We start from the raw sequence: 12,264 nt of genomic DNA, 5'->3' as shown, positions 1-12,264 counted from the left end.
TACAACTGAATCCTAGACTAGGCTTAAAACATGTCTATGAGACCAGGTCTACCCAATTTGGAGGCCAGTTACACAACCTGACTATATATGTGAACTCCCTAATCACCAGCATGGAGGGTGCCTGCCAGACCTGCCAGCCACCGCCTCTTTTCCAACTGCCACCGATGCAGCATCACTCCGAAGAAAGCCTGGCTCCCCAGCTCTCTCTGATACACCAGCTAACCTCCCTCTAGGAGTGATGAGGGGAGGAAGACCAACTGTGCTCTCTCTGACTCCGGCTGCTGATGGCAAGCAGCACGACCCAGGATTCTCGACTTGAACCGGCGATCCTCAGATCATAGTGGCAGCGCCTCAGTCCACTGGACCACCTGGAGCCCCTGAATTTACTCTCTGTACAATTCTAGAATTAAATTAACGAGTTTATTACCGTATTATAAGTTTGAAGGTAGGCAATTTGGGGCCTTATGAAAAATACTGAAATTCTGACACACTTTGCTTTTCAACACGTATGAAAATGTCAGTGATGTCATTAAAAACATTTAATTGCGTTCTTTTGTTTAAAAGCTTCAAAACACAGTAAATATTTTCTTGAACACACTAAACACAAGGATTATTATTTAGTTAATGCAGAAACCGTTTGGTAACCGTTGTTTTGTGGAGTCCCTCAGGGCTCGGTTTTAGGGTTTGTGAAATTGTAGTTTAGGACTGAAGTGTGGGTCTATGCACAAGCTTAAAGTGGATAAATCACTGTATATGTTTTTATAAATCTACAAAACAACTAGAAAAGTTCCCTTAATCGAAGAATCATCAAGTAATTCAGTAATTAATTTGTGTTTAATTGGAATGGATTAACCTCGTATCTCATTTGTAGAACTGTGAAAGTTCTAGAGCTCTGGAAGTGTGGAGGTTATTTTTTAACACTAAGCTCATGCACAATTTCTGGTAGGGCTTTAAACTAAATCTAGGATCCACCATCATCCCACTCTGTGGCTTCAACATGGTAACACCATAAACTGAGGAACCAAAATAGCCTCTATTGCTGGCAAACATCCTTTTTCTTGCGCTGGCCACAGGTCAAACGCTATTTGTAAAGCTCTAGTCATGGCTGTTGACCTGCTCTTGGCCTGCTGTTTGGCTCGTTTCACCCATAAAGCATCTTTACACCCCCCTCGGCTGTTTACTAGAAGTTACTCCCCGCCTGTGAAGTGCGTGACCGACGAGCTCGGCGCGATTGGGAATGTGTATGTGGGTGTGTATCCTGGGGAAAACAGGCTGAGGTTACAGCTCCCATCATTTGGAAGGGCATGAGTAAGTGGAGTGGGCGGAGCCAAGAGTCACTCATCTTCCAGTTCAGTCATTGGAGCTGTGAGGTGACGGCACCCAAAATAGTCAGAGAGAGGGTATATAGGGCTCGGAGACATCGGGAGTCATTCAGACTTGCACTACTGACCAACTTTCCAGGAAGGAGCTTCACAACGAGAAGTCCGGCCACAACACTCGTGGAGGAGCAGACCCGACTCGAAGCTTCCCGAGAGGAGATTTGGCTTGAGCCATCCTTTTCTACAAGGCTTAAGAAGGGGAAGAGAAGATCTGAAGGTCTGAGCATCTTCCGCAAGAACAGAGAATCTCTAGAGAAGCTCCAGAAAAGCTCCAAATAAAGCAGCTTGAGAAGATCTGAAGCCTCGCTAAGAAGACTTTCAACAGAAGAAGAACGTCCAAGAAGGTCATAAAGAACCCACCCAAAGCTTGTCTACATCCTTAGGAGTTCCCAGATTTGGTTCCTCGAGAGACTAGAAGAACTCCCTAAAGAAAGATGAAGTACTACCAGTGCCCAGTGACCCCGGCTGTGACCTTCGAAGGCTGCGGCTCCAAAATCGTAAGCCCGGCGTCCTGCTTGCGCCCTCAGAAGTCCCTCAAACCCATGCGCAGCGTCCACTTCCCCAACGACGTCCTCTTCCAGGATTACGTCCGCCAAGGCGAGCTGGAGAGGATCGGACGCTTCATTAGAACCAAGAGGGTGACCCTGGACACCATCTACCACTCAGGTGAGGGTGAGGTCTGGTAGAGCTTGGCTTATTGGCTCATTTCGATTGAATTGATTCATTCTAGTGTTTCACAAAAGCAGACAGTAATGACAGGCTAGAGGAACCAACCAACCAGGCCTTTAAGATCAATAAGCATTTTAGGAGCGAGAAGAAGTCTGGACCATTTCCATGCTCTCGCTGTTACTACTCAGATCTAACAAGCGGGACAAACGACACATGGCCATTTCTACTTATTAGCCAAAGCCCTGGTCCAGACTAGGCCCTACTCTCCAGCCAGCGCTCCATCACTGTCTCTTTGTTTAGCAGACATAAGCAGACGGTGGCTGTAATCAGATAATCCTCTGAATGCTGCATCGTAATCGAGGTGATAATTGACTTGTCTGAGCTGGATATTTAAGCTCTCATCTGCTCCTCTGCTAATTGTGCAGGCATGGCAGCCATCCACGAGGCCGTGCTCTCCGGAAACCTGGAGTGCGTGAAGCTGCTGGTGAGTTTCGGGGCTGACGTCATGCAGAGAGACGAAGAGGGATGGACGCCACTCCACATGGCCTGCAGCGATGGCTTTCCAGAAATTGCCAAGTAGGTCTTTCTCCTTCTCTTTGGTTTATTGCATCATGTTTACATTTGGGAGCCTCCCACCACCACCACCACCACCACCACCACTGCCTCCAACAGTTCTGACTCGGCTTGCCTCGGTTTCTAAAGCGCTTCTTCTCTGATGCTGTTGCAGGTACCTGCTGTCTTTGGGCGCTGACCCCGATGCAGAGAATGAATGTGGAGAGAAACCTGCTGACCTCATTGACCCAGACTGCAAGGAGCTGGTGGAGCTGTTTGGGGTTGAAGGAGACTGAGGGTCCTCCAGAAGCTCTCTCCAGAATTCTTCTCAGAAAACGAAGCGGACCGGATGTTCGTGTGTTAGGACAGCCACTGTCACAGCTGAGGTCTCGAACAAGGCCCTGGGGTCACATCAGCGTGGGCCTGGGAGGCGCATGGGAGGGGGTGACGGTGGTTATCTGAATGGAGAAGTGACTCTGATCTCTAACTGGAGGACTCTACCTTCAGTGGCACAGCTGTGCACAGCTGCTTCAGTCCCTCTGCAGGACGAGACGCAAAGCAGCTCGTCGGCCCCAGTTTGTGTGAAACTGTTCAGCTTGAGTAGATTTCATACAGATTAGATTTTATACACTTGCAGTTTTGTGGAATAGTGAAATCCAAGGCTGTTTATGATGTAATATTTAGTATTTTATAATATTTAGGACTTCTGTTCAGCCTGTTTTCACTTTTGTAAGCTTGAAATATATTTTTCAGCAGTTACGAGTGTGATTTTATCCCGGTCTCGCACTGCACGGCCTAGCCTTACTTTTTATACTTTGTTTTTTAATAAAAACTTTCAGAATTAAAATTATTCAAGTGTTCTGTTTCTCTTCATTTAAGACAGTTAATCCTAATTCTTTTAAAACTCATACTTTTCAGTCCAAGCTGGGGTTTCACACGCCCCTTTTTTTGCCACCTTGTGGTCTAACACGCCCCTTTTTGTCCTTACTGGGCTTTGCCACGTCCATTTCAATCCATGCTGGACCTGGACCCCGCCTTATGGCCATACTGGCACGCCTCTTTCTGGTCGCTCTGGCCTTTAACACGCCCCTTTTTGACCAGACTGCATTCTAACACACCCCTGTTTGCTCATGCTGGTCTTTAATATGGTGTTTTTGGCCGCATCATCTTCTTACACGCCCCCTTTGACCATACTTGGCTTTAACACGCCCCTTTTAGCCACACTCTTTTTTCAGCAATGCTGTGTTTTCTTTACACATTTCCGTTTTAAGTATAATAATATTAAATCATTTACTCTTAGGGCCATTTTTGACCACACCACACTTTTAACACGCCCCTTTTTGACCAGACTGTCCTCTAACACGCCCCTTTCTGACCACACTGTCCTCTAACACGCCCCTTTTTGACCAGACTGTCCTCTAACACGCCCCTTTCTGACCACACTGTCCTCTAACACGCCCCTTTTTGACCAGACTGCATTCTAACACGCCCCTTTTGGACCATACTGCATTCTAACACGCCCCTTTTTTTTTGCTCATGCTGGTCTTTAATAGGGTGTTTTTGGCCGCATCATTTTTTACACGCCCCCTTTTGACCATACTTGGCTCTAACACGCCCCTTTCTGACCACACTGTCCTCTAACACGCCCCTTTTTGACCATACTTGGCTCTAACACGCCCCTTTCTGACCACACTGTCCTCTAACACGCCCCTTTTTGACCAGACTGCATTCTAACACGCCCCTTTTTAACCAGACTGCATTCTAACACGCCCCCTTTTTTTTTGCTCATGCTGGTCTTTAATAGGGTGTTTTTGGCTGCATCATTTTTTACACGCCCCTTTCTGACCACACTGTTCTCTAACACGCCCTCTTTTTGACCATACTGCATTCTAACACGCCCCTTTTAGACCAGACTGCATTCTAACACGCCCCTTTTAGACCAGACTGCATTCTAACACGCCCCTTTTTGACCAGACTGCATTCTAACACGCCCTTTTTGACCAGACTGCATTCTAACACGCCCCTTTTAGACCAGACTGCATTCTAACACGCCCCTTTTTTTTTGCTCATGCTGGTCTTTAATAGGGTGTTTTTGGCCGCATCATCCTCTTACACGCCCCCTTTTGACCATACTTGGCTTCAACACGCCCCCTTTTTGTCCACGCTGCGCCTCGACACGCCCCCTTTAGGTCGCGCTCTGCACTGCAGTGTTGACCACGCCCCTTCAGCCGTGTTTTGAAGCTGCAGCACAAAAGACTTCCCGGGCAGTTCCGTGAGCGAGCGCTGCACCGCGGCCGGGGCGATCCACCTCACCCTGAGATCCACAGCTCGGTAAAACAGCCGGCGTTATTTATTCGCTGCAGGTTTCAGTGGATGACCTGGAGGACTGGATAGCCGGCACCAGCTAACCGAACTGCCCGCCGGGCTCCGTGAAGGGCTACGCTAAAAGCTAGTGCTAGCTAGCTAACCAGCTAGCGCGTCCACTTAGCCAGCGCTAGCTGAGTAGAGCAGATAGATAGTGGAGCAAAGTGAGGCTTTATTTATATTAAACAACTGAATTTAAGTATAATAATAATAAATAAGTGGTCAGGTGGGTTTTTGCGTGTAGCTACGTGTTGTGTATAAGCTGCAGGCAGGCTAGCTGTGCTAGCTTCAGCAGGCTAGCTTTAGCTTCGTTGACGGATGTAATCCATGTTGCTCAGTGATTTTATTCATTTAATTAAAGAGAGAATACAGCTCATTTCTGCAGCCACCGATATCTAGAACCTTATTCTAGATAGTTAGCTAGTTCATTAGCCAGATATAGTGTGCAAAAGCACAGTAGAAGCTGACTTTACCCTGCAGAGGTTTAGCTAACGTTACACCTACAGCTTAAATATTCATATATTATTCAATTTTATATATATTATAATTATTATTGACTTAAACCAGACCCCTGTTTTAATAAACACTTCATTTAGTTTAATAAATCGTTCCCAAATGTTCAGTTATAAATAAATGACCCCCTGATTTATAAGTCCTACCTTAAAAAATCCCCTATTAAATAAATCATTTGTTAAATTTCATAAACAGTTAATTAAACCTTAAGTTAAGTTTAATAAATCAGTCCCTAAATTTAATACATAATTCCCTCAAATTAATATATTTGCTGCATCCTGTATATATGATCTGCATCCAGTCTTAGTCTGGTACACCTACAGCCATGGCTCCATCAGTGTATTCCCACAGTTACAGGTGTGCTGGAGCATGATGATCAGCCAGCTGCACAGCATCCCTGATAGTTACTAGTTAAATCAGCTGGTATTTTTAGGGTAATTCTGTATTAATTTCACAGCTGATTGAATTGATCTCTCTTCTGTCGTCAGCTCCCCAGCTCCAGAGATGGTGCAGAACTACAAGCAGACCTCCGGCGCTTGCTCGCCAACCAACACGGAAGAGCTGCTCACTCCAGCGCATGAGGAGAATGTGCGCTTCATTCACTACAGTAAGCAGATATTAGATATTTATAACACCAATGAATAATTCTGTGTGATTTCTGCTGATTTTTAAAAAGAGAGTGGTGTAAGTGACCTGTCTGGTGTTTTTACAGCCTGGCAGTGTGTGATGAGAGAGATGCAGTCTTTCCAGGGAAGTGAAAACAGCAATAAAGGACCCCAGAAATATGTGGAGAGGACACCAAACCCCAACCTCAGCTGTACGGTGATGCTGTCTATTTACTTTTCAATGAATTTTGCTGCCTATTTCTGGTTGGTGGGCTTTTCTCAGTCCAGCAGTGACGGTCAGGTGTTTAAGCTCTCCAGCAGCACTGCTGTGTGTGATCCACTCGTACCACCAGCAGCAGCGCAACACACACTACTAACACACCGCCACCACCATGTCAGTCAGTGTCACTGCAGTGCTGAGAATGACCCTCCACCCAAAAAATACTACAGTCTGTGTGTGGTGGTCAGTCCTGTGGGGTCCTGAGCATTGAAGAACAAACAGGGTGAAAGGATTACACACTGGTCCTATGTGGGAATATTTTGATATGACTGTGTATGTAATTATAATAAGAGTATAATTCCTGTGGCGACTTTGTGCACATAGTGAAATGTTACTTAAATGATAATGCTAATGCTAATAGCAGCTGTACACACACTGTAGTTGATAACTTGTGATAGTTTGAGGAGCCGTTTGGATCTGTGCAGAGATCCTTATATTTGTGTTTTCCTTTTCTAGGTGTTTTTTAATTCATTCGGATCCATCTGATGTTTTTTTTGTGCTTACGTCTGTGTCTTGCAGCTTTCACACCAGTGGACCTAAATGACGTCAGGCGGCGGAACACGCAGGACTCCAAAAAGTCTTAGTGAAAGTCTTAGAGGGTCCAGTTCCGCTTACGCATGTCTCCAGCAACCGCTTTTTATTCGACTTTGTACGAGGTTTCTACTTCCCTTTTTTTTTTTTGCCCTTTTCATGGTGTTTCCAGCCGTGAAAGCAGGTTCTTCATCAGCTGTTCAGTCCTTAGATGCTTTATGATGAGAGTTCATACCTTTATATGTATTTGAATTCATTAAGATGTTAAATACTCAGAGGTGCAGTTTATTATGAGGTGCACTTACATTGATGCCTGTACTATTTGACCATTTTATCAGAAACACCTGCTGTATAGGTCCCAAATGATAAATATCCAGTATCTGTCGCTGCAGTTTGCTTCAGCTCCCATTACGTTTATTATTGGTCAGTTCTGACCACAGGACCGCTGTTGTCCTGATATTATTTGGGTACTGGTCTGTTCTCGGGTCAGCAGTTAACATGGGACTGGTGCTGTGGTGTCACTGCTAGGTTGAGAGTGGGCCTAGAGAAGAGCAGCTCCGTGGTTGGAAGGTCTAGATGATGACTGTACACCCACAAGGTGGCGCTACCACGTCGCTGGGGAGTGTGCAGTGTGCCGAAACCCCAGCAGCAACCCTGTGCCTGATGCACTTTGGAGTCCACCACCCAAGTGATGGTCCCTTTCCATTAAAAGATGGGGTAGAGATGGGTGTTTCTGATAAAATGGCCGATCAGTGTAGCTACAGTGTAGGTGGAGCTAATGATTGGCAGCTCAGTATAAACATATGCATTTGTAGGATGTAGATCACAGATCTGTACCTTAGATCATCTCTCTTAGTCGATCCCAGCAGAGCAGCAGCTCCAGCACGGATTCATCTCCTCTTCCTCCGTCCTTTACCTCAGCTCGGGGCAGCTAAACCTACGCACAAGCCCAGCTGCAGACTGACTACTCCTCCAGGCCTTTTCCACGGAGCTCCTTCAGGCTCTTCACACTTCCAGGTTATTCAGGAATGAATGAAATCACAGTGACTTCCACCCATCATTCATTATGAATTATTAAATAACACCTCCATCAGCTGTTGCGTCAGTAAGTCGCTGGGCCATTCTGTCAGGTTTTTTTTTTCCCTTGTTTGTTGCTTTTAAATCCTAAATCTCCAAAAAGTTTTCATAGCAGCGAGTTTGTGGCCAAGTTTACGATAGACTGTTGTAGTCTTGAGGTGTAGTTTATAGCATTTGCGTAGGAATTTTTTATTTTCCTTTTTTTTTTGACTCTAGCAGCCACTGTGCAGACCAGACCAGCACTCCAGATCAAAACATCTGGGAGAGTTTCCCCAGATGCAGATAATTCTTATTATTTCCTGACCTGTGGGGGGGTATATATATATATATATATATGTGTATATATATTCTCTGTCATGTTAAAACCTTCCATCTTTGTGGTTTCTCAGTTTTTGACATGATGTGAATTGACATTAGTTAATAAAACCTTTTTTTTTTTTTTTTTTTAATCTCTTTTAAATAGTGGGTTGTTGCGTGACAGATACATATATATATATATATATATATATATATATATATATATATATATACGTCTCTGATATTTCACTCCTGGACTGCAAAGTGAGAGATTTGAGCTCATTTAACCCTTAAACAGGCAAAAGTGTAAAATAAGGAATACAAAATTCATTTTATTTTTTTCATTTTGTTTGGCGTAAAATACCAGAAATATAAAAAAATGAATGAATAAATAATTAAATATTAATGTTTATTCAATTTTTTTTTCTTCAAAAAAGTTATATCTCCCAGGAGTTGCTTCCGTTTCCTATTAAGATACATATTTGGCAAATTCTGCTGAATTATTTTTCAAGTGAAATCTTGATTCTTACCTTTTCTATTATGTTAAAAATGTAAAAGTTTTGACACCCATGTTGTCAGGTTTTGAAGTGTGTGTAGGTGAGTACATCCTCTAATTAAAAATGGCATTTTCTGCACATTTTAGACACAATTTCTATTTATCTATTTATTATTATTGAAAGAAAAACCCCAAAACAAATGTGCCATAATCTTTGTACATTCAGCATTTTATGGTATTTTTCCCCCTGTTCAGTTATTAAATTAAATAAATGAATAATATAATTGTGTATTAAAATGTGCAGATTTGTGTCTCTGTAGAACAGTGGTGGGCAACTCTGGTTCTGGAGGGCTGGATTCCTGCTCAAGCACACCTGACTCAACTCACCTGTTCACTACAACCTTCAGTAGGTCTGTTAGAGCAGGGATTCAACGCTCCTGCTGTAGAGGACTGTTTACACAATGTGTCAGGTTCTGTGGTTCTTGGTGCCTGTTTAAGGGTTAACGTTCTTTCCAGACTGACCAAACACACGAAAACATGGACTTAAGTAGGTGTTTCGGCTTGTGGTAAGATAAGATAATCCTTTATTAGTCCCGCAGTGGGGAAATTTGAAGCATTTGTAATATTTGGCTTTTCTCTTGTTTGGTCAGCGTGAAAGACCCGCCACATGATCCATGTTACCCTCCTTTTCCCATCTATCAACCAATCATCTGTCCTTTAGGGATTAATATGTATGTCTTTGTTGCATTTTTAGCACATATATATTCATTGAAATATCTATTTTTAGGTTCAAATGTGTATTTATTGTTGGTAAAGGAATAAAAGCAGCAGTTTGATATTGTAATAGTTTATTTCACCACCTCATGATGTTTCTCCCCTGAATGAAAAAAGGAAAAGCTATTACCAGGCTGATCAAACAAACACTTGGAAAAGCATGAAAGTGTGTAGAGAGGGTGTAGAGAGCTATGTGCATGAGCTTCACAGTGAGAAAATCCAAGAGAAATTCTCACTCTTTGAACTTCCACTCCTGCCGGCACATCGGGCACTGCTGCTGGACCTGCTGCGAGTTCAGCCACTTCAGGATGCAGTGCATGTGGAAGCAATGGGAGCACTGACCCCAGACCAGCGGGCAGTCATCTCCAGGAACTTTACCTGCACATAGAGAAAGAGCAGATTCCCAGTATAAACAGCATGTCTGTACATATAGATATAAACACTGTTTCCAGAACGAGTCCCAACTGTTCAGTGGTGGAGAACAGATCCAGACGTCCGAACCTCTAAAATTCTCACTCTTTTATAACATGGTTATAAACAGTGTCTGATGCTGCAGACAGTTTTACCTGTGTGTGTTCTGTCGGAAGGCAAAACAGCCCCAAGAGAAAACATGCTTCTTTAAATTTGCCACTATTTTACCATCATCATCATCATCATCATTCCATATAAAACTCGTAGAAGACACGTGTAACTTCACTGGTGGGTTTGGATGGTTAATAAAATGGCTATACCTACACTAGTTTCTTTCACCACCACTCTGAATGACTTTGTTTGCATCTCTACCACTGATTTCTACACACATTCTGCACCTTTAAGATAAGATGATCCTTTATTAGTCCCACAGTAGGGAAATTCTCAGTGTCACAGCAGAAAGGGATAGCAAGACACTGAGGTGCAAAAACGTAGATAAATTACACAATACACAATATAAATAATGTAAGTAAAACAGCAATAACTATTATTTACGAAGTAAAAAAGCAATAATATTTACAGCTAAGCAAAAACATTTCAAATTTTGTGAAAGTTCACTCACAGTCTGGACAGCAGCCGTTAAACGGGGCTCTGCAGATGCCACAGTTTTCGTCATTGGCCACCCACAACCAGGACGCCACGCCGTTCCACTGCTTAACCTTCACCTTCATTTCTTACTTCTGGAACTGGGGGGACAAAATTAATTACAAATCACTGCTGGCAGACAAAAACCCAGTATCTTTGCAGGGGAAGAACAAAAACATGAACTTTTAATGGAAAAGATTTTATTCCAGGTCATTTTGGAGCATTTCTATTGGTCGGTTCATCATGAAATTCTGATCCGGTATAAGGATCAACTGCCAGATTCACATTATGTCAAAGTTACAAACTTTAATTAAGATTTTAGCTGGACAGCAATTAAAATACTATGGTTATGTAAAAGTGGTCATATTTGTTTTTTCATTTATTTGAATATTTACATTAATGGCATTTATCAGAGGCTCTTATCCAAGGACTCTAGCTACAATGATCCATGCTACACCCATCACTAAGGAGGAATTTGCTCTGAACTGCAATACAATTAAAGCTCGAATCATCAAGCAATAATCAATCTAACTTTCATATGATTAAAAAAATAAATAACCACCACAATCTAGATTAGTCTCCAACATCGTCCTGCGGTAAATCTAAAATATCAAGGAAATATCGAATCGTCGCCCAGCAACTCGATAATCACAGCTGCCAGCTATAGCTAAATGGAATCGCCTGAAAGCAATTTAAATATTTGGGGTGTAAATAAACCCGACAGAATGACATCAGACATGACAGTAGACCTAAATCAGTCATTGTTAATTGGATATCTGATTGCAGCACAAAACACAAGGCTGATGTTGACTTATTAGAATTTTCCGTTCCACCTTAAATTCTGCAGCCCCTCACGCTTCCCCCAGCGCCGGCCGGACTGCGAACCGCTGCGCCGTTTAAGGTGGAACGGAAGATTAGACTCCGATGCTCGCAAGTCCGCAAACAAACCATACAGCTAAAGAAACGCTGACCGAATAAACACAAGGGGTGCCCCAATAAAACAACTAACTCAACAAGCTCAGAAAAGAAAGACCAGGCTGAGCAGCTACAGCTCCGCTTCCCTCCTGTTCCCCATGTTGTCTACAGCGCCACCTTCCAGCGCCGCCTTCCAACACAGGCAGCTCCTCACCACCCCCTACTGCCTGGGAGGACATACACTGAGTTCAAAAAACACCACATCTTTTATTATTATTATTAACTTCATTTTCTGAACGTTTTTGAATGTTATTTCTGTCAGTGATTTTATGATTGATCTATGCTATTTGAGATTCAGTGCAGTGGAATAAAAGACTTGATGAAATAGTAAGACCGCAGTTTTCCATTTTTATATTACTTTATTTACTTTTATAAAAAGTAAATAAATACAATATTTATTATAGTTATTTATTATATATTTTATTAACATAATATCACGATTTAAGCTCCACTACTCACGTCTGTATTTAATAAAGCAATGCAAACGTCGGGACTTTTAAGTCTTTTAAGCAGCACCGTCAAAACATCCCAAGCTGTTTGGCGCCCAAACAGATTGTTTTAGAGTTAATATGTGTCACGTTATATTTTAACAAAAATTAAAAGTGATCGAATATTTAAAATATTCATTTATTTGTTTGTGTTTTAAATAAACTTTTAATTTTATATTTCGGAAGTATACCGGAAGTGTACGGTCTC

General features: G+C 42.7%; 3 protein-coding genes across 5 annotated transcripts; 2 read left to right on the top strand and 1 right to left on the bottom strand.

Moving 5' to 3' along the window:
• Nucleotides 1-1,813: 1,813 nt before the first annotated feature.
• Nucleotides 1,814-2,896, top strand: ppp1r27b (protein phosphatase 1, regulatory subunit 27b). Its single transcript, XM_072682781.1, has 3 exons — nucleotides 1,814-2,045; nucleotides 2,474-2,624; nucleotides 2,776-2,896. The coding sequence occupies exons 1-3, from the start codon at nucleotides 1,814-1,816 to the stop codon at nucleotides 2,894-2,896; spliced, it is 504 nt and encodes a 167-aa protein (XP_072538882.1).
• Nucleotides 2,897-4,829: 1,933 nt separating this feature from the next.
• On the top strand, nucleotides 4,830-9,599 carry LOC140559739 (mapk-regulated corepressor-interacting protein 1-like). The gene is made up of 4 exons (XM_072683343.1): nucleotides 4,830-4,931; nucleotides 5,966-6,084; nucleotides 6,190-6,294; nucleotides 6,882-9,599. Exons 2-4 carry the CDS (start codon nucleotides 5,982-5,984, stop codon nucleotides 6,944-6,946), a joined length of 273 nt encoding a protein of 90 aa, XP_072539444.1. The 5' UTR covers nucleotides 4,830-4,931; nucleotides 5,966-5,981; the 3' UTR covers nucleotides 6,947-9,599.
• Nucleotides 9,595-11,709, bottom strand: anapc11 (APC11 anaphase promoting complex subunit 11 homolog (yeast)). 3 transcript variants are annotated; one of them, XM_072683345.1, is made up of 4 exons: nucleotides 11,603-11,709; nucleotides 10,571-10,694; nucleotides 9,774-9,915; nucleotides 9,595-9,640 (listed from the first exon to the last, which is right to left on the bottom strand). In XM_072683345.1, exons 2-4 carry the CDS (start codon nucleotides 10,677-10,679, stop codon nucleotides 9,625-9,627), a joined length of 267 nt encoding a protein of 88 aa, XP_072539446.1. In that variant the 5' UTR covers nucleotides 10,680-10,694; nucleotides 11,603-11,709; the 3' UTR covers nucleotides 9,595-9,624. The 3 variants fall into 3 exon arrangements, with proteins under 3 accessions (XP_072539446.1, XP_072539445.1, XP_072539447.1); XM_072683344.1 differs by having other exon boundaries at nucleotides 11,427-11,703; XM_072683346.1 differs by lacking the exon at nucleotides 9,595-9,640 and having other exon boundaries at nucleotides 9,770-9,915; nucleotides 11,427-11,705.
• Nucleotides 11,710-12,264: the final 555 nt, after the last annotated feature.

The sequence above is a fragment of the Salminus brasiliensis genome, chromosome 7, assembly GCF_030463535.1.
Source record: "Salminus brasiliensis chromosome 7, fSalBra1.hap2, whole genome shotgun sequence".
Classification (NCBI taxonomy): Eukaryota; Metazoa; Chordata; class Actinopteri; order Characiformes; family Bryconidae; genus Salminus; species Salminus brasiliensis.
The sequence above is the reverse complement of the archived record's forward strand: the minus strand, read 5'-3'. Positions and strand labels throughout refer to the sequence as shown.

Bases quoted from the DNA above. Each gene is read 5' to 3' on its own strand.
- LOC140559739 (XM_072683343.1), top strand. From the start codon at position 5,982: ATGGTGCAGAACTACAAGCAGACCTCCGGCGCTTGCTCGCCAACCAAC. The intron at 6,085-6,189 runs GTAAGCAGATAT...GTGTTTTTACAG, and splicing joins TGTGCGCTTCATTCACTACA to CCTGGCAGTGTGTGATGAGA. The intron at 6,295-6,881 runs GTACGGTGATGC...TGTGTCTTGCAG, and splicing joins ACCAAACCCCAACCTCAGCT to CTTTCACACCAGTGGACCTA.
- anapc11 (XM_072683345.1), bottom strand. From the start codon at position 10,679: ATGAAGGTGAAGGTTAAGCAGTGGAACGGCGTGGCGTCCTGGTTGTGG. The intron at 9,916-10,570 runs GTGAGTGAACTT...CTCTATGTGCAG, and splicing joins TAACGGCTGCTGTCCAGACT to GTAAAGTTCCTGGAGATGAC.
- ppp1r27b (XM_072682781.1), top strand. From the start codon at position 1,814: ATGAAGTACTACCAGTGCCCAGTGACCCCGGCTGTGACCTTCGAAGGC. The intron at 2,046-2,473 runs GTGAGGGTGAGG...CTAATTGTGCAG, and splicing joins GGACACCATCTACCACTCAG to GCATGGCAGCCATCCACGAG. The intron at 2,625-2,775 runs GTAGGTCTTTCT...ATGCTGTTGCAG, and splicing joins GGCTTTCCAGAAATTGCCAA to GTACCTGCTGTCTTTGGGCG.